General features: G+C 47.8%; 1 protein-coding gene across 22 annotated transcripts in view; it reads right to left on the reverse strand.

Moving 5' to 3' along the window:
• CELF2 (CUGBP Elav-like family member 2) overlaps positions 1-21,090 on the reverse strand; it is a 529,514-nt gene that overhangs the window by 65,809 nt on the left and 442,615 nt on the right. For 12 of the 22 annotated variants that reach the window (XM_077340258.1, XM_077340257.1, XM_077340256.1 and 9 more), the window contains 2 exons: positions 11,520-11,549; positions 2,033-2,112 (listed from right to left, as the gene is read on the reverse strand). In XM_077340258.1, coding sequence (XP_077196373.1) covers positions 2,033-2,112; positions 11,520-11,549 — 110 coding nt within the window. The remainder of the gene's footprint in view (positions 1-2,032; positions 2,113-11,519; positions 11,550-21,090) is intronic. The other 10 variants (XM_077340261.1, XM_077340263.1, XM_077340270.1 and 7 more) reach the window with 1 other exon arrangement.

The following is a 21,090-nucleotide window of genomic DNA, read 5'->3' on the forward strand; positions in this document are numbered from 1 at the left end:
CAAGGGTCTGGGATTCACAATACCCCCACCTGCCCCCGGAATTTTACAATCTAGTATTCCAGACATGGAATTCGACAATTATGCGCACTTTTCCGCTGAAGGTAAAGTTGATTTCACAACAAACGTTAATTATATTAGATAGATAAAAAGAAAACACCCAAGTATATTATATACTTTTCCACTGAAGCAAAACGTAAGGTGAGCACGCTAATATTGAAATGGGCAGGGCATGGGGAGGAAAGCCAATGTATCTTACTGAACGCATTTTTTAAAAAAATGTTCATATGTTTTCATCAATGTGTGCATACATGGATACATTTAAACAGCAAGTGCTTGTGAAGGAAATTTAGGGTTCTCTCTGGGGCAGAGTCCCATCTTAACCAGGCATTAGCTCAATGCCCAAAAATTGGATAGCACTGGAAAGAAAAACACATGGATTATAAAATATCAAAATAATCTCAACTAAAGTCAGGTGCAATTGGAAAGACGAGAGCTTTGCAATGCCGCTACTAAATATTTCTGGAGAATACAGAAGACGGTGGCATTTGCATGCAGTTTTACCGTTGTCATTTTGCCTTTGCGTGTTACACAAAGCCGGTCAACGACAGGAAACACAATGGTATTGTTTTTAGTACCCAGCATGCTTTGGGAAAATACAGCATTGCAAAGGGGGGGGGAGAGAATATTATTGAAGAAAGCTGAATGATCCTCATTTCAAAAGAAAAGAGAATACAGAGAATTTTTTTTTTTGAAAGCCAGGAACACGATATACATCAAAATGCCACTTGAGAGGAAATAATCAATACACAGATACAGTCTACATAATACAATATAACATGCACTTTCAAATTATTAAATTAGAGGATCCAGGAGAAGACATAGTTGACTCGTGAGGGGGTTTTTTGTGCAAAATTTAGGACCATGACAAAAATCACAGACTTAAAAAAAAAAAAAAGATCACCTTTAGCAGGTGAGAAAATTTAAAGGTTGGGTTTCTTGTACATAGGAGCCAAACGGTTCGTTGTATTCCGACATAATTTGAATTTTTATTGGCTATTTGGAATAATAGATGTTGATATGCAGAAAACCATCTGCCTTTCTCCACGTCGCCGGACCAGTCTGAACGCAGAACTGGCGGCCTGTGGAGCAAGGGTTGCTTTGGAATCGCATAAAAGGACAATCCAATGGACCAAATGCATAATTTCGCCAGACGGCAAAGTGGCATTTCCACGCATTATTTTATTTTCACGCTGAATGCCACCATATTGTGAAAGCACCACAGGGAAATTGTCCCCATGTTCTCGGACAATTAAGAGAAGTAAATGTCACAGAGATGGGGAGGGACAGATGTGAGAGGGAGAGGGAGAGACAGAGGGAGAGGGAGAGAGGGAGAGAGGGAGGGGGGAGAGGGAGAGGGAAAGAGGGAGAGGAAGGGGGAGAGGGAGAGGGAGAGAGGGAGAGACAGAGGGAGAGGGAGAGGGAGACACAGAGGGAGAGACAGAGAGACAGAGGGAGAGAGGGAGGGGGGAGAGGGAGAGGGAAAGAGGGAGAGGAAGGGGGGGAGAGGGAGAGACAGAGGGAGAGAGGGAGAGACAGAGGGAGAGGGAGAAACAGAGGGAGGGGGAGAGACAGAGGGAGAGAGGGAGGGGGAGAGGGAGAGGAAAAGAGGGAGAGACAGAGGGAGAGGGAGAAACAGAGGGAGGGGGAGAGACAGAGGGAGAGAGGGAGGGGAGAGGGAGAGGGAAAGAGGGAGAGACAGAGGGAGAGGGAGAGACAGAGGGAGGGGGATAGACAGAGGGAGGGGGATAGACAGAGGGAGAGAGGGAGGGGGAGAGGGAAAGAGGGAGAGGAAAGGGGGAGAGGGAGAGACAGAGACAGAGGGAGCGGGGGAGAGAGAGAGAGAGAGAGTCAGCCGGAAGTTTAAAGTCTGTGATTGTCATGCGTCTATTCGTCTCCGGCAGAGCATGGGCCGAACCATTCCCAATCATTTGCACAAAGGAAACAAAGAAGGGCAGATGATACAGTACTGTACCTCCATGGTCTGGGACTGATGCATGGCTTTGATTGCATTCTGAGCCATTGCCCTTGTCGAAAACGTGACAAACGCACAGCCTGTGGGAACAAGGGGACAGGGAGCAGGAAAGACAGAAAAAAACAACAAGACAAAAGGATTGGACGCTTGTTAAACCAACACAGTCTACGAGAACGGCCACAAGACGACACTGTTCTCTGTAGTACATGAAATAAAAAAATAAAAAAAAGAAAACAAAAGAAATAAAACAAAAATAAAAACACCACTTCTTATTTTCTCAGCAGTGCTGGCTAATTTGACCGTAGATGGGCGGAGAGGCGGGGGAGGAGAAAGAGAGGGGAGGGACATGGAGAAGTTGAGTGTAGGGGAGGAAATTGGGAGGGCGGAGTAGCCTCCCTCCCAGCCCCTCAAACCCACGGCGTTTGAAATGGGCTCCTTTTAAGACAACTCCTTCCATTCAGAAGGTGCTTTTGTGCACCCAAAATAATGACAACTTCCAATCTGCTTCCAACCTACTTCCTGGCGCTCACGAAAGTGGACTATAATGGGATTATTTTGCAGTTTTGAAAGCGTTCGGTTAGTCAATTGCTAAGCTATCCCCTCCCCCCTTTTGCAAAAGTGCTTATCTAAGGGGTTTAGGTATAAATTTAAGATCACCTTTTTTAAGAAGCACGGTTGGCTGCATTAGGTAGCAAACGGTTTAATTGACTGAATTAAGTGGCTAGTGACGCCATGGCTAGTGACACGGCAACCCCCCCCCCAATAAAAGAAAAGCTTAGGGAAAACTTCAGATGAAAAATAAAGCTGGGAGGTTTTCGGCGCAGAGTGAGCATGCGTGGAAGTCAGTGGCTCTCTCAAGGGCAAAATACTGCTTCGGTAAGCTGGGCTTTGGCTCAATGAGACCGTTTCCGCACTGGAGGCTTTGCACCGGGTTGCAAGCTGGAGTTTGAGTTGTGGCAGGTTGCCCCACCTCTTCCTGCTTCCGCACGGGGGAGCATTTGGCCCAGTGCACCTTGTTCATCCCCAATTTGTGCTCCCACATGGGAGCTGGGGCAGCGAAGTTCCCAGTGCAGAAATGGTCTCATCAAAGTGGCTTTGGACGTTATGGAAGGACCTGCCCAGAGAACATTCCATTCGAATCTTTGAGGTTGAGTTGAAATCTAAGGCTTCCTGAAATCTAAGGAGACTCCACCTTCTTTCGCCGGCGGAAACCACACTTAAGTTGGCAGATATCTCTTTTGGCTGGAGATTGGCTCGATCCGTTCCAGTATTTACAGGTTGGAGACTTTGCTCTGAGTACCCAAGGAGTCACATTGAAATGACCCTACAAACAATCACCCTGATCTAGGTGGCTATGTGAACTACCTAAATGGGTGTGCTACCTCATTCACTGAAGTAGTAAGGAGGGGCAGACAGGCACACATTGAGGAATGTAAACATTTCTTGCTTTCTCCAAATAAATGAATGGGATAGTCAAGGGGGCAGGGTAGGGAAGATCCATCCATGAGTTAACATTATGCCTCGCAATGACTGCTACTCCAGAGCTCAGCATGAGATTATGTTAAATTCATTCCAGATAGAGGACTAAACCAGGTCAGCCTTCCCGACCCTACAGGTGTGTATGAACTGGGGGAATTTCAGTCTCACGCCTGGCAAAATGGATGTTTCCCCTCAATTATCTACCGCTGGTTAAATGGCCCATCTCAACCTCACAACAGAGACCTTTTCCATAAATTGACACTTCCTTGTGGAAGCCTCTGAGTTCCTGTGGTTGCTGGTGCAACACTGTATTAATCGAGGTTCTTTGGAGTAGGATGTCCCACTATTTCCCGACGGGCCATTCCATGACCCTAACAAACCATGAACCACTGAGAGGTTAGTTTTTTCAAGGTATTACGAAAATTGGCGACATATTGACGTCTTGCTGTGTCAATAGGGAGGGGCCATGGCTTAGAGCAGGGGTAGTCAACCTATGATCCTCCAGATGTTCATGGACTACAATTCCCATGGTAATTGTAGTCCATGAACATCTGGAGGACCACAGGTTGACTACCCCTGGCTTGGAGCATCTACTTGGAATGCAGAAGGTCCTGGGTTCAATCCTTGGCATTTTCACTTGGAAGGATCTGGTGGGAGGTGATATGAAAGACCTTTGCCTAAGGCCTTGGAGAGCTGCTGCCAGTTTGAGCAGACAATATTGACCTTGACGATCCAAAGGTCAGAGTCAGTATAAGACAGGCGGATGTGTGTTCATTTAAACATTTTTTATATTACCCAGTTATGGGATGGGAGAGGAATGGCCATTATGGAGAAGACTGAGGAAGGGGAAATGGCGCACATGTGGGGAAAGACTAGGAAAATCTACATTTTCCTACCCTCATGGCATACCAACTTTGCTCCACTGTTCCCCAAAATACTGGAACAAAGCAGGTTTGGGAAAGATGTCAGGAACAATAAAGATAAGCTGGGTGGTCCTTGAGAGCACCATGATGTTCAAGGGAAATGGACCAACCTGCATTCACAAGCGTAAGTGACCAGAATAAGACTGGCCATGCTTCCAGCTCTACGAAATTTCAGAATTGTAGTCACTTGACATATAGGAAAGCATGCGATTCTTAACTTTCGTGATGCTATGTGCCTCCTCCATTGTAGGTACGACCCTAAGGGCTCTTAGTCTGAGACTTGTAGCCAGTTGGCCATGAGGGAGTGGGCCTATTGATCTGGGACCAGCTACCGAGCTGTGCCGTATACACTTTTTCTTTGACTACATTCTTTTGCCCGTGTGTGTGTGTGTGTGTTTTTGTAAGCTATTTCCCATCTCCGTGGGGAGAACCATAGGATATAAATACCTAAATAAATAAAACAAATACATGCCTGCTTTAACAGCTGGACTTTGGTTCCACCCAGCATGTAACCTTGGTACAAACGTCACAGGATTCTCGTTTCGGATGTGGACAGATGTAAAATGGGGCTGTTGATGTGGTGGGACAGTCTGCAACTCAAAGCAAGCTTCAATTCTACGCTATTGTTTAGTACTCATTTTTTAAGCTCTGCCCTTCCTCTGAAGAGCTGAGGGGTGTGTGTGTGCATGGCTCTCCCCTGCTCCATTTTATCCAAACTGGGAGGCAAGATGAGGTTGAGCATGTCCCAACCTCGCCCAGCAAGCTTCATGGCAGAGTGAGAATCGGAACTCAAGTCTCCCATTTTGTAGGATGACTCTTGCAACATGGATAAACGGCTAGTTTAGTCTGATAAAACTTCGATAAGAACTAAAAACGACTTACCTTGTTTTATGCTGGTGCTCAAAACCCCAATATTGTGTTATTTGTTTATTTGTATTTTGGGGGATGCATCGTGTCCTCGCTGTTCTTCTCGGGACCATTCCCCTAATCCTTTGCCCACATTGGGTTCCCATGCCCGCACTGCAACGTCATTCTTTTTGGCTGAGGCCACCCATGTGGTACAGCTGACGACGTCACAACACTACATCCGACACAACGAAATTACAGACACTGGAACAAAGCCACATGGGTTTCTTGAGCCAATCAGATTTCCGCAGCAGTCGGACACTAAACTGGAGCTAAAGAGACCCAGATGTCCAATCCTTTATTTTTGGTATGGAATTTACTGGAGAGCCTAGGATAAAGTTGGAGTCCAGAGGCAACTTTAAGACCAAAAACGTTTAATTTGTAGTATACACCTCCGAGTGCGTGCACACTTCTTCAGATACCTGAAGAATACCTGGGGAATCCAGAGTTAGACAGTTTCTCCCAGCCTACCCCACAAGGTTGTATTGAGGATTAAGTAGATTAAGTAGAGGGCCAAACAATGTCCTCGCTAAATAAATAAGGGCAAGGAAAAGGCGGGGGGGGGAATGGTTCTGAGAAGAAGGTGTGATCACAGGAGCAAAATGACACATCTGTTTGTCAAGGTGAATGAATGTGTTCAGCTGCAAATTGGAAGACTTGAAAATGTGGCCTAGTCCTAGACCAAAACAAAAATTAACATCCTGCCTGTTTTAACAGCGGCATCCTAAACACAGTTACATTCCTGAGAGCCCGTTGAGGCCCGGGCATTTAGAAGGATGGAGGGAAAAGTACAATTCTAGCAGCCCCTTAAAGACTAACAACATTGGTGGTGGGGTTTGAGCGTTTGTGAGTCCCTGCTTGCTTCTCCACTCTGTTTAGGGTGCCCTCGTAGGCCTCTCAGTCAGTGGAGTCAATAGAACAACATCTTTGTTTGCTACACATTTTGAGAGGTAAAGGTAAAGGTATCCCCTGTGCAAGCACGGAGTCATGTCTGACCCTTGGGGTGACGCCCTCTAGCGTTTTCATGGCAGACTCAATACGGGGTGGTTTGCCAGTGCCTTCCCCAGTCATGACCGTTTACCCCCCAGCAGCAAGCTGGGTACTCATTTTACCGACCTCGGAAGGATGGAAGGCTGAGTCAACCTTGAGCCGGCTGCTGGGATCGAACACCCAACCTCATGGGCAAAGCTTTCAGGCGGCTACCTTACCACTCTGCGCCACAAGAGGCTCTGAGAGGTAGGGATGGATTAAAGCAGGGGTAGTTGCTGGCAGGGGCTCCTGGGAATTGTAGTCCATGGACATCTGGAGGGCCGCAGTTTGACTACCCCTGGATTAAAGGAATGTTTGAGAAGGCAGCTGATGTTTATGGGGGTCTGCTTGAGCATGAATGCAGGAGAATAAGGCAATCACAGTCTTGGGCTGTATGAAAATTGCAAGATGTCATTGTCCCGCTGTGTTTTGGTTATAACGCACCTGGAGTCCTTTGTGCAGTAATGGAAGCCACGCTTCAAAAAGGACGTGGAAAAAATGGAGAGGGTTTAGAGGACAGCAACGAGGAGGATCCGGGGCCAGGGGAACAATTCCTAGGAGGAAAGGCTGAGAGACTTGGGATTGTTCAGCCTGGAGAAGAGGAGGTTGAGAGGGGGCAGGATGGATCTCTTTAATCATTTGAAAGGTTTTCACTTAGAGAAGGGCAGGGTGCGGTTCCTGTTGGCAGCAGAGGACAAGACCCACAGCAATGGCTTTAAACTACATGTAGAACAGTAACAGCAGGATATCAAGGTTTTTTTTTTTCACAGTCAGGGTAGTTCAGTAGTGGAATGGGCTGCCTAAGGAGGTGGGGAGCTCCCCTCACTGGAGAGATATTTTCATGGATGTTTTAGGCTGATCCTACATTAAGTAGATGGTTAGACTAGATGGCCTTTATGGCCCCTTCCAGGTCTTCTATGATTCTATGAAATACGGCCTGTAGGTCTGGTGCCCTATCTGATGATCTATGGAAAACCTTTATTGGCCACTTCACTTCCTTAAGGACCTTAAGTCAGCTTGAAATGTAGATAAACGCATAAAATAGAATACATAAACACCAAAATTTAAAATTACAACTGAGGACTGCTAGTAACGTAATCAAGTGTGGTCCTCAATAAAACAGGCTTCAATTGCCTCCTAAAGGTCAAGACTGAAAGGGCCAGGCACCCTTCCCTGTGAAGGTTGTTCAATAATTGTGGGGCCGCCACTGAAAAGGCCCTCTCTTATGTGCCTACCAAACAAGCTTGTTTGGTTGATAGGACAGTCAGGCGGACCTCTCTCTGTGATCTTAATCCCTGTGCAGTAACATATGGGAGAAGATGGACCATATAGGATCATGGTCAAGAGGTACTGGAGCTTTAACACGACTTAGTGAGCATGTATAAATCTAACCCTATGTAGCATAACGGGGAGGAGCATTATAGGTTTAATGGACAACCCACTCATGATTCACATAGAAACTCCCCAGCTTGGCTCCCTCATTGTCGGGTGAAATTCTCAATGGTGAAGACTCAAGTGCCACACAGTAACTGTTCAGTACCATCTGCAAGGATAATGTGTAAAATGAAATGCGGGAATTTACATTACCATCCTGAGCAGGGTTATGCCCTTTGTGCTCATTGACGTCTATGGACTTGTTGTTGTTGTTAGCTGCGAAGTCGTGACCGATCCATCGCGACCCTATGGACTTAGCCGGGTGTAATTCCGGTTGGGGTTGTATTGTTAGGTTCCCCCTCCCAAATGAGCTTTTCCAGAAATGATCAGGGACACAACGTGGAGAAATAAGAAGGAAACAAATGTCACAGATCAGTTTTGCACCCCAAACGAAATGAAAGTACTAACGAGACGGAAGGAGCGTTTTGACCCACGGTGGGAAAGATATCAGCCACGTGACTGGGAGTCTGTGTGTGCGTGTGTTTAAGTCATTTGTATCAACATCAGAGAACGGTTTTAATGTTTGTGCAACTAGAAATTAAAAAAAAAAAAGACCCTATGAAATTTGCGTTTCGTTTCTGGCACCTTGAAGACCGAACTAATGCAGATTCGGGATGATTTCGTCGCAATATCGGGGTGTGCTAATCGAGCGGCTAAAACCACTCTGACTCATTTTGAGGGCAATCTCTAGCGACTTTTAAAAATAAATAAATAAATAATGCATGCGTCTCGGGCTCCCTTAGCCTGCTGCCGTGTGAAACTTGGTTTAAAATTAAATAAATAAAGGAACAAACCTCAGCGCGTTCCACTCAATTTCTCCCAAACATTGCTATTGTTATTGCGAGGACTTTAAAAAGGTTTCCAAATGAAGCAAATCTAAATACACCGAGGCTGCCGCCTTGTTCGCCATTATCGAACTGAGGCGTGAAAACTTACAAGCAGCCAAGGGTTATTATTATTACTATTATTTTAAGTTTCCATCTTCTTGCTTCCGTGGCCAATGAGCAAAATGGGGGGGGGGGGGAGAAGAAGAAAGAAAGAAATAAGAAAAGAATGCTTCACAGTGAAACAGATTGTTTGGTTTATGGGAATCAATTTGTGAATGTAAAACATCTCTGGGCTCGGTTATTGTTGTTATTATTATATTGCTTGTCTCGTACCTACCTGGTGCTAATATCAAGTCGAGTCTACATTAACATTTTAATTGAACGGGAAAACAGTCTGGTGCGAACGCACGGTCGGCTCCCCGTAAACTCTGGCTTGGAAATCAGAGCCAGGCTCGGGAATGGACTCTTTTCCTTAATCTGTCAGCATAGAATCATAGAATCATAGAGTTGGAAGGGGCCATACAGGCCATCTAGTCCTACCCCCTGCTCAACGCAGGATCAGCCCAAAGCATCCTAAAGCATGAGATTCTGTCCTCTGTTCCCTTCTTTATTTTAGCATGATTTAACTCCACGTGCCCCAACGCTACAGGTGCGAAGTCGTGTCCGACCCATCGCGACTCCATGGACAATGATCCTCCAGGCCTTCCTGTCCTCTACCATTCCCCGGAGCCCCAACGCTAATCATGAGAAATAGAGGGCTACAGATATATATTGTTTTAATGTATTTTTAATGTATTTCCCGTCCCCAGGGAAGCTCGCCTGGCCTCAACCAGGGCCAGGGCCTTTTCGGTCCTGACCCCGTCCTGGTGGAATGAGCTCCCGGCCCTGTGGAATCTTTCAGTGTTCCGCAGGGCCTGCAAAATGGAGGTCTTCCGACAGGTCTATAGTTGAGGGCAAGTTCGGTGTGGAAGATCGAAATGTCCCCCCCTCCATTGCGCAGTGCTATTTAACATCTTAGTTACTACTGAACATCTTAAATCACCCAGCCCTCCTTCCTTACCGCTTTGAGTGGTAGGGTGGGGTGGGTTTACTTCTTCTGCCATGTTTTCTTTTTTTATATATTGTTATTTTGCTATGATTGTAATGCAATTTTTATGTCCTTTTAATGGGGGTTTTTAGTCTGTTTTTATGGACTTGTGTAACCCGCCACGAGCCGGCTTCAGGAGTGGTGGGAAATAAATATAAAAATAAACAAACAAATAAACCTAAATTCTTCATATCTCTCTTCATTCATGGTGTAAGCCACCCCGAGACCGCAAGCAGAGGGGTGGCCTATAAACTGAAATATAAATATAAATAAATAAATCCTAATTAGGCACTTTTGGAAGGAGACCTATGTTGCAAACATCCTGGCGAAAAACACAGTAGTGTAGTGGTTCGGAGCGTCAGACTAGGATCTGGGAGACCCGGTTTCGAATCCCCATCCTGTCAGGAAGCTTGCTGGGTGAATTTGAGCCAGTCATGCTCTCTTGGCCTAACCGACCTCCCAGGGATGTTGTGAGGATAAGATGGAGGAGAGAACAACATTGAGAGCAGTTTGGATTCCCCTTCGGGAGACAGGCAGGGTAGAAAGGTATCCATAAAGAAATCCAAAGGGACTTTAGGGGCTAGCGTTGTCAGGGTTACAGAGTTGGTAGGAAACTATGGAAAAGGCCAAAAAGGAAAGGGGCGGAGGCTCCCGGAAAGGGGCGGAGTCTGACATGAGCCCTCTGTTTGCAAACTATGTTTTATTGGAAGCCAGTGACCCACCTGACCTGGGCCCAAGAGAAATATCTGCCTGCACTAAAACAAAATCACCATTACATTAAGTCACGGACTTTCCTACGGATGCATTTCCTTTTCTTTTGTTGCTGACATTTATAGCCCTACAAATGGATCCTACAAAGTGCTTGCCAGATTGAGTTTTCTGCCTTACCTGGTCCCCTTGTGCACCTGCGAACAGGTGCTCCAGGAAGACCCTTGGGACTGAAGGGGAAAGCAGTGTATGATGGGAAACTGCGGTGGGAATTGGCAGAAGCCTCTCCACTGGTGGGCCCCTCCACAAACTGATCATGAGCTTGTGGGTCAGGAGAGGTAGGGGGGCCTTCTGTTGGTGCCCACTCCTTGCTGCACCTCCCATGCAAACTGTACCTCTTTTCAAACATGAGGGTCTTTGGACCCCAGGGAGCATTTTCTCAAAGAGAGCAGGAAGGTTTAGAGCAGGGGTAATCAAACTGCGGCCCTCCAGATGTCCATGGACTCCAATTCCCAGGAGCCCCTGCCAGCAAATGCTGGCAGGGGCTCCTGGGAATTGGTGTCCATGGACATCTGGAGGGCCGCAGTTTGACTACCCCTGGTTTAGAGCCAGGGTGGCCAAACTGTGGCTCTCCAGATGTCATTGGACTACAATTCCCATGAGCCCCTGCCAACGTGCTGGCAGAGGCTCATGGGAATTGTAGTCAATGAATATCTGGACAGCCACTTTGGCCGCCTCTGGTTTAGAGGGACAGGAGAAGGGGGTGAGGTTTGTTTCACCAACTCTCTTCCTTTCATGGTTTGTAAAATCCAAAAAAAATAAAATAATAACATTTAATGGCGTAGCTCGGCAACATCATTAAAAAAAAATCAAATTATTTACTAAGGGCGTTGTGCTCGTTCGGATTCTCCCCCCCCCCCCCCCACGCAGAACAAAAACAACTGATGACATTTTGACTGTTTTAGACACAACAAGGGTTTCTGCGGTCATCACTGAGGAAACGACAAAGAAGAAGGATTCAAAGGAAACAACGTTCTATAAAGCATTCTAGACAAATAAGGTGTAGAAATAATATGGTAAATAGTCTACAGTACCTCTGCTAGTCTCCATATTGAGGCTGTGCACTAAAATCAAAGAGGCCCAAATTTACCATCAGTCATCCGTCTTTAAAACATTACTCATCACAAGCAGTTCAACAAGGCTCACCAGTTGGTACCCCCTCGGCCGCATGTAGCTGGACACCCTCGTCCCCTGCTGGGGGGGCACCCTCGTCCCCCCAAGTGAACCAGATGTAGGGTGGCCAGGCCCCCCCCCCCCCCGGCCACCCACGAGGCATAGGGGAGGGGAGGGTTGCCAGATCCAGGTTTGGGAACTTGGGGACAGAGTCTGGGGAAGATGTGGACGTCAGTGGGCTGCCATCTCCAGGTTGGGAAAAACCTGGAGATTTGGGGGGGTGCAGGGAATGAGGAGGGGAGGGTCTTCGGTGAGAAATAATGCCAGAGAGTCCACCCTTCAAAGCAGCCATTTTCTCCTGGGGAACTGATCCCTGTCATCTCTAGATGTGCTGTAATTCCCAGGGGTCCCCAGTCTGACCAGGAAATTAGCAGCATACCTGACTTTCAAATCCTTTTCTCCTCCTTTGGACTAAAATCTCCTTGTGCACCTTGTGTTTATTCACATATGGAAACAAATCTTTGCCTTAAGGACCAAGTGTATACACCCATCTGGCCCTTATAGTACTGATTGATTTAAGCCACTTGCTTTTGCAATGGGCCCTCTTGTGCATGTTTTTTTTGGGGGGGGAAGGGAGGTACGATTTTTGGCATTTGTGTGTGGCTTATGAGCCGTATTCCTACCCATCCCAAATGTGAGCACTGAAACGGAGGTATGAAAACAACAAGCAGGAGGTAAAACCAGTTTGGTGTAGTGGCTCGGAGTGGCGACTTCTAATCTGGTGAGCTGATTTGATGCCCTGCTCCTCCAGATGCAGCCAGCTGGGTGACCTTGGGCTTGACACAGCACTGATAAAGCTGTTCTGACCGAGCAGGAATATCAGGGCTCTCTCAGCCTCACCCACCTCACAGGGTGTCTGTTGTGGGGAGAGGAAAGGGAAGGCGAATGGAAGCCGCTTTGAGACTCCTTCGGGTAGAGAAAAGCGGCATAGAAGAACCAACTCTTCTTCTTCTTCAGTAATATCAGGGCTCTCTCCGCCTCACCTCCCTCACAGGGTGTCTGTTGTGGGGAGAGGAAAGGGAAGGCAACTGTAAGCCACTTTGAGACTCCTTCAAGTAGAGAAAAGCGGCATAGAAGAACCAAGTCTTCTTCAGTAATATCAGGGCTCTCTCAGCCTCACCTCCCTCACAGGGTGTCTGTTGTGGGGAGAGGAAAGGGCATATAAAAAACAACTCTTTTTCTTCTAAAACAGGGGAAAAAGGAAAACGCTATGACAGTTTATGCATTTACCACAGTGTCAACTCGGCACTGAAGAACTGAGAATGTTCCACTTAGATTTCACAAGTCAAACCAAGCAGTAATACCCTGTTTCGTACAAAGGTAAGAATGGATTTGATTTTCTTTTATAATCCTAAAGGCATTCCCTTTTCAAAATCCCCCCCAAAGGGAAAGGTATGTTAGACCAATATGGTGGGTTCGTCTTTCCCTGAGATTTCTACCTCAACCTTAAAGAAGCCAATTGTTGCTAGAAAGAAATATTTTGTGGAAGAGGCCTGTATAAGGACCATATTCAGAGGCACTTGTTTGTACATGAAACAGAGAATGTGTGCTTGATGGACACACATGGTTCTGACTGGTCAAAATGCACTAGTTTCAGATCCAGCAAATGGTAAATTTCTTAATAGGCTGATAATAATAATAATTATTATATTTATATTTATACCCCGCCTCCCCCCGAAGGCTCGAGGTGGCTTACATAACCCCGTCCCCTAAAACCATAAAATAACAATAAGATCCGATAATTTACAGTAATGGCAACAGCGATGGCTTAATCTACTCATTTGCTCTCCACATCCTCAACTACAGGAGGGGGGTGACGCTCTCTACCGCCAGTTTGTGAGGGGGGGGGCTGATCTTCTTTCCGCCCGGCCTCAGTTATAAGCCTGGCGGAAGAGCTCCGTCTTACAGGCCCTGCGGAATGCTGGTAATTCCCGCAGGGCCCTCAGCTCTTCCGGGAGCTCATTCCACCAGGTAGGGGCCAGGACCGAAAAGGCCCTGGCCCTAGTCGAGGCCAGGCGGGCTTCCTTGGGGCCGGGAACGACCAGTAGGTTAGCCCCCGCAGAGCGTAAAGCCCTGCGGGGGATATAGGGCAAAAGGCGGTCCCTCATATATGCTGGGCCTAGACCACGGATGGCCTTGTCATACAGTTCACACTCACAGCAGCCATTTTGTCCTCTCCCATCTGGAGATCAGCTGTCATCCCGGGAGATTTTCACCCACCACCTGGACGTTGGCAACCATAAAGACAGGTGATGTATCTAAAAGCCTACCCTGCCTTGGTGGTGCCAAGCTTGGTGTAGAGGTTAGGAGTGCAGACTTTAATCTGGCGAGCTGGGTTTGATTTCATGCTCCCCAGCATGCAACCAGGTGGGTGACCTTGGGCTATAAGAATCAGTGCCTCCTTCCCACCCCACATTTTCCAAAGGACAGGCAAGAATATTGGGGGGGGGGAGGCTGCCTCCTTCCCATTTCCCCACATCTCCTGTGGGCCATGCTGGTTGGGGAAGGCTGCTGGATCCCCCCAGCTCCTGTGAGAAGAGGGAGGGAAGAGGAAGGCAAAGAGTACCCTGATGCCAGCTGCAGGGCCATGGGGAGGTGTTGTGAGCCCAGGTCCTGTTAGAGAGGACTCCTCAGAGGAAAAGCCTTGTCAGGAGCTCCCAGCTTCAACAGAGCCACAGCTGGATGAGAGCTTAGCCCAGCCAGATATTCAACAGGCAGAGAGCTCTGACCAGTAGGAGGAAATGGAGCTGCAGACAAAACATGGCTTAGTTTCCAAAGTTGTTGCAGGAGCTCCTCATTCTTCTGTCCAGCCTCCAGCTGCAGCTCCCTATTTTATCAGCCCACCTGTCTCACCTGAGCCAATTAAGCAATGCCAGCTATGTGCTGGTAGAGAGCTCCAGTCTAAAAGGCACCACACCACATTAGCAACACAATTGCTAAACGCAGAACACTGTGAGTAACCACAGAGTGAGGACTGAGCTGCTGATAGCCAATATTAACTTGAGGCTGGCAGGCCTGGGTTGTGGACCTGCTTCTTCTACTGCTGCCTTTGGATTGCCTAAACAAGCCCTTGATTCACTGGATTGAGTTAAGACATTCATTGCATTCTGCCAGTCCCTCCGCATTCTGTTTTTATAATACTGATTCTCTCTGCCTTCCTATGTCAGCTGGTCTGCGCTTCTTTCCAGCAGAAAGCTGAAACCTGAGACTAACACAGGAGGCAAAGGAAGCAGCTGACTTCCTGCCCTTGCCTGAGTGAGATGAAGGGTGGGAAGAGGCTGAGGATGGGGCAACTTACCAGCAGCAGGGCTTTTCAGAGAGGCCAACACCTCTTCCATTTGGCAAACAGGAGAAAGAAGAAGACAGATAAGTCCCATGACTGGCCGTAATTGGAAGAGCGCTCTCTTCCTATTGATGGCACATCCCTAGGGAGGGCCAATCAGGTAGGAAATGAGTTGTCTGCATGCAATTTGAACTGATAGGCCCTCATTGGGACAGTGCTCTCTCCCTATTAGCAGCACACTCCCAGGGAGGGCCAATCAGATAGGGAGTGATTTGTCTGCATGCAACTTGAACTTTATTATGTTTAGTGATAGTGATGATGTTTTAGTGATGACAGGGATAGTGACAAACTTTCACCTGCCTGCACGCTTCTTCAGATGTGTCTCCAAGGGGGTTTCATTTCTTGGGATTCATTTCTTGTTGCTGTTTTTTGGGGGGTGTTGTTGTTGTGGTGGTGGTGGTGGGGGATTAAAGTTGATATTTTTATTCTTGAGTTTGTTGGTTGTTTTTGCTGTTTTGGGGGGAAGTTGGCTGAGTTTGGGGGGGGTGATTTGAGGTTTTGGGATTTGTTTTTTCCTGCTAGGACTCTGCAGTGCCTGTTTTACTTGGGTGCCACCTCTGGGGGCAGTTCCCTTGGTGGTTGCTTTTACTTGTGGTTTGTGCTTTGGCGTCCAGTAGCTTTTTCTCTGCTGGTTTAGGATCTTTGTGCAGAGCTTGGTTCTGTTGGTTGCCACCTTTGGGGATAGTTCCCTGGGTGGCTGGTTTTAGCAGTGGTTTGGTTTGTGTTTTGGGATCCAGTAGTTTTTTTTTTCTCTGCCAGTTTAGGGTTTAGGATGATTTGTCTGTTTCCTGCCAGAGCTGTTCTCCCAGGTGATGGGAATGGGGGAACTGCTCTGAGTGAAGATGAGCAGCAATTCCTGTCTATTCCCATTATCTCCTGCCAGACCTGGGAGAGAGAGTCCCTCCCCACTCCCCTGCCTTTCCTGGGGGCTGGGAGGGAGGGGTGTATGTTACACCCCTAAAACTTCTAGGGTACCTCCCCTCCAATTTTCAAGAAGATTAGACCAAGGGTTCCAATCCCAGGGGCTTCCAAAGAGGGTTCCCCCATATGCTCCATTATATCCTATGGCAGTGGTCCCCAACCTGCGGGCCGCGGCTCCTTCTCCCCACCCCCCCCCCGCAGTAAAAAACTTCCCAGGCTGCAAGCTTGCGGCCCGGGAAGCTTCTTACTGCAGGAGGGTGGGGAGAGGGAATCAGGGCCGCGCCCACGCATTGCGCATGCGTGGCTGGGCAGCGGATGTGCAATACGCCATGCGCGGCCGAAATCGCGCATGCGCGGCTCTTTTGTGCATGTTAAAGCCACCTTCCAAAGTAGCCATTCCTCCTTCCAAAGTGACCATTCCAAAGCAATTCTAGGAGATCTCCAGCCAGCAAATGGAGGTTGGCAACCCTACGTGGGAGGGACCTCTGCAGAGCTATAACTCCATAGAAACCACCCTGAAAAGGAGACATTTTCTCCAGGCGAACTGAGCTCTGTCAAGTGAAGATGTGTTTTAATTCCGGGAACTCCAGGCCAGACCTGGAGGTTGGCACCCCTATTTGCAGGAAACCTTCGTTAGGGAAGGAACATTCAAAAATAGCTTCTTCCACCAGCAGTTCCTTCGAGCTCCAATTCCACTGCATGCGTGGGCCAGGATTCGGCCTGGTTTCCTGGTTCGGTCAGCCGTTGGATACACAAAAACACACGGCAACATTTGAACCGGCGGAAGGATATCAAGGCCGTCGGTGTGACCGATAGCCGAGGCAAAGCAGAAAGACCCAGAACTTTAATTTCTTTGTTACTTCATGCTCCTCCTAATACTTGGCGTTAAAAAGAATTAAATGTAGGAATTCGCCTCAAGCCCTTTGGCTTTGAATTAATTGTCAGACACGCTAAAAACACCTGTCAGGTACAATGTGACCGAGGCTTCTGTCTCTTCCTGTCTTCTAGCAGCCGGGGTTATCGATCTCATGATTTAGCCGCTCCGCTCCCAGAATGCCAGAGATCCCGAGCCATGCCAAAAAGGAACCAGCGGCACTTATTTCTCTAGGGCTGCCTCCGAGGCTCCAGAACGGATCAATGATCGACTGGGGAGAAGTTTTTCAAAGCAATTTCCTCCTACGGTCTGGATCAGAGAGGAGGACGAGAACTGTCACAGATTTTGGAATGCATCTGTTATACCTGTCATCTCAGCTGAAAGGATGTCTTATACTCTGATTTTTCTGTTGGCGCTTGGAAAACGCTTGCAAGCGGGGAACGGCTCCCGCTTTGTTTATCTCGGAACCCCTCCCTTTTCCAAACAGAAACGGCTTCTGGTCAGTCGGAGGGAAAGAGTCTGTTTCCTAAATATTCCTTGACTAGGGGAGCCGCTGGTCCCGTGCGGCAAATGTTACCTGCATGTGTTTGATGCCTTATACTGAATTAGACCATCAAAGTCAGTATCGTCGACTCAGGCTGGCAGCGACACCTCTGCAGGGTCCCTGGCGGAGATCTTTCCCATCCTCTCCTGCCTGGTCCTCTTAATTGGAGATGCCGGGGATTGAACCTGGGACCTTCTGCATGCCAAGCAGGTGCTCTAACACTGAGCCACAGCCCCTTCCCTTCCCACAGCTCTCCAGGGGCTCAGGCAGAGGTCTTTCCCATCCCCTCCTGCCTGGTCCTTTTTGACTGGAGATGCTGGGGATTGAACCTGGGACCTTCTGCATGCCAAGCAGACGCTCTACCACTGAGCCACGGCCCCTTCCCACAGCTCTCCAGGGTCTCGGGCAGAGGTCTTTCCCATCACCTACTGCCTGGTCCTTTCTAACTGGAGATGTCGGGGATTGAACCTGGGACCTTCTGCATGCCAAGCAGACGCTCAACCACAGAGCCACAGCCCCTTCCCTTCAAAAAATTTGCAAATGATTTTTAAAAAATCCTCAGCCTTTTTTCATTAGACTCTTCTGCCCATCAGCTCAGCTACTTTCCTGGTTTGTAAAACTGGCTAAAAGCAATTTGCCCCCCAAGGACTGCAGCCTCACACAAAAGTAAACCAGTTCGGTATTTTAGGCTACACAAACGCCGGCAGGGGCTCATGGGAATTGTAGTCCATGGACATCTGGAGGACCACAGGCTGACTACCCCTGCTTTAAAGCTCAACCCCACCCATCTAAATTAGTTGGGGGCTACTGGAATGGAATGTTTTACTGAATGTATATATGATCTTACATTTTTATTGATGATGGTTAATCCAAGTTGTCACCCACCCTGAACATGTAGGAAGGGTGGGCTATAATATTTACTTAGTAGTAGAAAGCCCACTGCAAGCTGAATATCAGCAGGCCCTAGAGGGACGGCGGTTGGGGGGGCAGAGATGGCGAGGGACGGAGAGGGCGGGCGCTCCCCTGGCAAGGAGAGGGGGAGTGTGGGTTGGCCTTGGGGTTGGCCTTGGGGCTGCAATTGATTTCCCGCTCCTCCACATGGAGCCAGCGGGGTGCCCCTGGTCTAGTCACAGCCCTGATAGTGCACTTCTGACTGAGATTCTCTCTCAGAGCTCACCTCACGGGAAGTCCTAGTTGAGAAAGCCTGTTCTAGTTAAACTGAAATGAATGGGGGGGGGGTGGTGGAATTCAGCAAACTTCTGCAGTGATGCAGGAACGGAATGGGGGGGGGGAAACCAGCGTCAAAACAAGGCAACGATTTACGACTTTTCTCTCTTTGATCAAACTTGTATTGCAAGAGGGACCCTCCCTCATTTATACAAGTTAAAACAAAGCCCCCAAAGAAAACACCCTTATACAAGAAGAGGCTTTTGGAATGGCATTTACAAAATCAATATTAATCCACGAAGACACTTTGATCGCGCAGGGTGGATTAAGGGTAGATTACGAGTATAGGAGCCTGGCGCTCCTTCTCCGAAAGGCACAATAATTCCAAACAAGGTACTGCAGGAGTTTCTGCCTGCGCTGACCTTATTCTAAATATTCTCACACATTGTAAACCGCATTAGAGATTATGCCGCCGCTTCAGGCTAATATGGAAAAAAAAATCAAAGGCTGATCTGTGAAAATGCTCACAGAATAGACATGAAAAGACTAAAAATAAATAAGTTACCCAACCTTTTATAGCCTCTGCAAATAAATATACTTTTTTTTTTTTTTAAAGTGTGCTGCAGTTTTGTAAAAAAGTAGTTGAACAATTATTCTAACAGATGGGGGGAGGTGCGATCAGATCAGTGGATTTATGGTGACCCTGCAGGGTTGGCCAAACTGTGGTTCTCCAGATGTTCCTGGACTACAATTCCCATGAGCCTCTACCTTCATGGCAAATTGGCCGGTGCTCATGGGAATTGCAGTCCAGGAACATCTGGAGATCAACAGTTTGGCCAACCCTGCAGTAAGGTTTTCCTTTGCCTGCTTGTTCATAGCAACCTTGGTGTTCTCCCATCAAAGTAGGATCCCTGTTTGGCCCTGCTTTGCTTCCAAGATCTGATGAGATTGCCTTTGTCTCATTTATGTCTGGATAAGAGAGGACACAATTAAAGGTAAAGGTATCCCCTGTGCAAGCACCGAGTCATGTCTGACCCTTGGGGTGACGCCCTCTAGCGTTTTCATGGCAGACTCAATACGGGGTGGTTTGCCAGTGCCTTCCCCAGTCATTACCGTTTACCCCCCAGCAAGCTGTGTCCTCATTTTACCGACCTCGGAAGGATGGAAGGCTGAGCCAACCTTGAGCCGACTGCTGGGATTGAACTCCCAACCTCATGGGCAGACAGATTCAGACAGCATGTTGCTGCCTTACCACTCTGCGCCACAAGAGGCTCTTTAGGACACAATTAGGGAACTGCAAAATCTGAGGGCCTTTTCGCACAGGGATCTTTGTTGCAAATTGTTTGCGGAATGAAAAATCGCCATTTAAAATAGTGGAATTCGTCGTTATGCATACCTGCCTTTGTAGTGGAATCAGTTGCGTTTTTTAGCGTTTCCCACAGGCTTCCGGTCTCGGCAGAAATCGCTAGAAAGGAAGCGCTATTGCCAAGCTCGTCCCGCCCCTGGCCATCAAGCAGCCAATGGGCAGCCGTTAGCATGCTCCCAAACAGCCCCTTTCCCTTTAAGAAAGGTTTTTAAAAAAAACAAACGACCCATAGCAACGAATCTAGGTAGATTCGTTGCTACGGAGAGACCCATCCAGCTGCCTAATGTGAGCTGTCGTTTGATTGTATGATCGTTTGCACGCTGCCTCGAGTGATAAAAAAAAAATCCCCCCCCCCTCTCACGGGCCCGATTTTCGGCTGAATTTATTTGTAAAAAATAAAGGGACTTTATTTCAGCAAACGGGCTTTTCAGTGGTTTGTGCTTAGTGACTAAAGGTGAAGGACTGAAGCCAGGGAAGCCTCTAAACAGAAAGAGGCTCGCCGGTGCGTTTATCCCCGCTCGCTCGGAGAAAAAAAAATGGCGATCGCTTCGCCGGAAGTTTGGAGGAGAGAGCCAGGGGGAGGGACTTTGAAGAACCAGCAACAATGGTAACGCACAGGTCTTTAGCGCTACTGTTGCAGATTGGTTGCAGGAGTGTATCGCTATCCGGAGGGTGAATCCGCTTTTGGGGATTTCCCTGAAAGCGCTACAAGGAAGCGCTTTTTGCTGATTGGTTTCAGGATTGTTGCAGATTGTCTACGACGTCGTGGGTTATGGCAAATTAGTAGTGTTTCCAAATAGCAACCATTGTGCTACTTTGAAGCCGTGCAAAATGGCCCTGAAATCTCCCAGCACATTCTGCACCCAAACGGTGGGTGACATCGGTAAGAGACCGCAAACAACCTCAACAGAGTACGGAGGTTGGGTCTATGGCAGTTTATTTTGATACAATATCCTCTTGGTGTTGATTTATTTATTTGGATTTTGGTGCCGCCGTTCCATACGGCTCTGGGCGGTTTACATGGAACCTCACAGTCCATTGTAGTCCATGGACATCTGTAGGGCCGCAGTTTGACTACCCCTGCTTTAACACATTTGTGCCATGTTGATTTTGATTTCTGAATTCTTGTTCATGAGAAATCTATGGTGTTCTTTGTACCCTTTGGTTTTCTCCAGTGGACCAAACAGGGCCTGTTTTGGACCGTTTCAGGTGAGGAG

The sequence above is a fragment of the Paroedura picta genome, chromosome 5 (assembly GCF_049243985.1).
Source record: "Paroedura picta isolate Pp20150507F chromosome 5, Ppicta_v3.0, whole genome shotgun sequence".
Taxonomy (NCBI): domain Eukaryota; kingdom Metazoa; phylum Chordata; class Lepidosauria; order Squamata; family Gekkonidae; genus Paroedura; species Paroedura picta.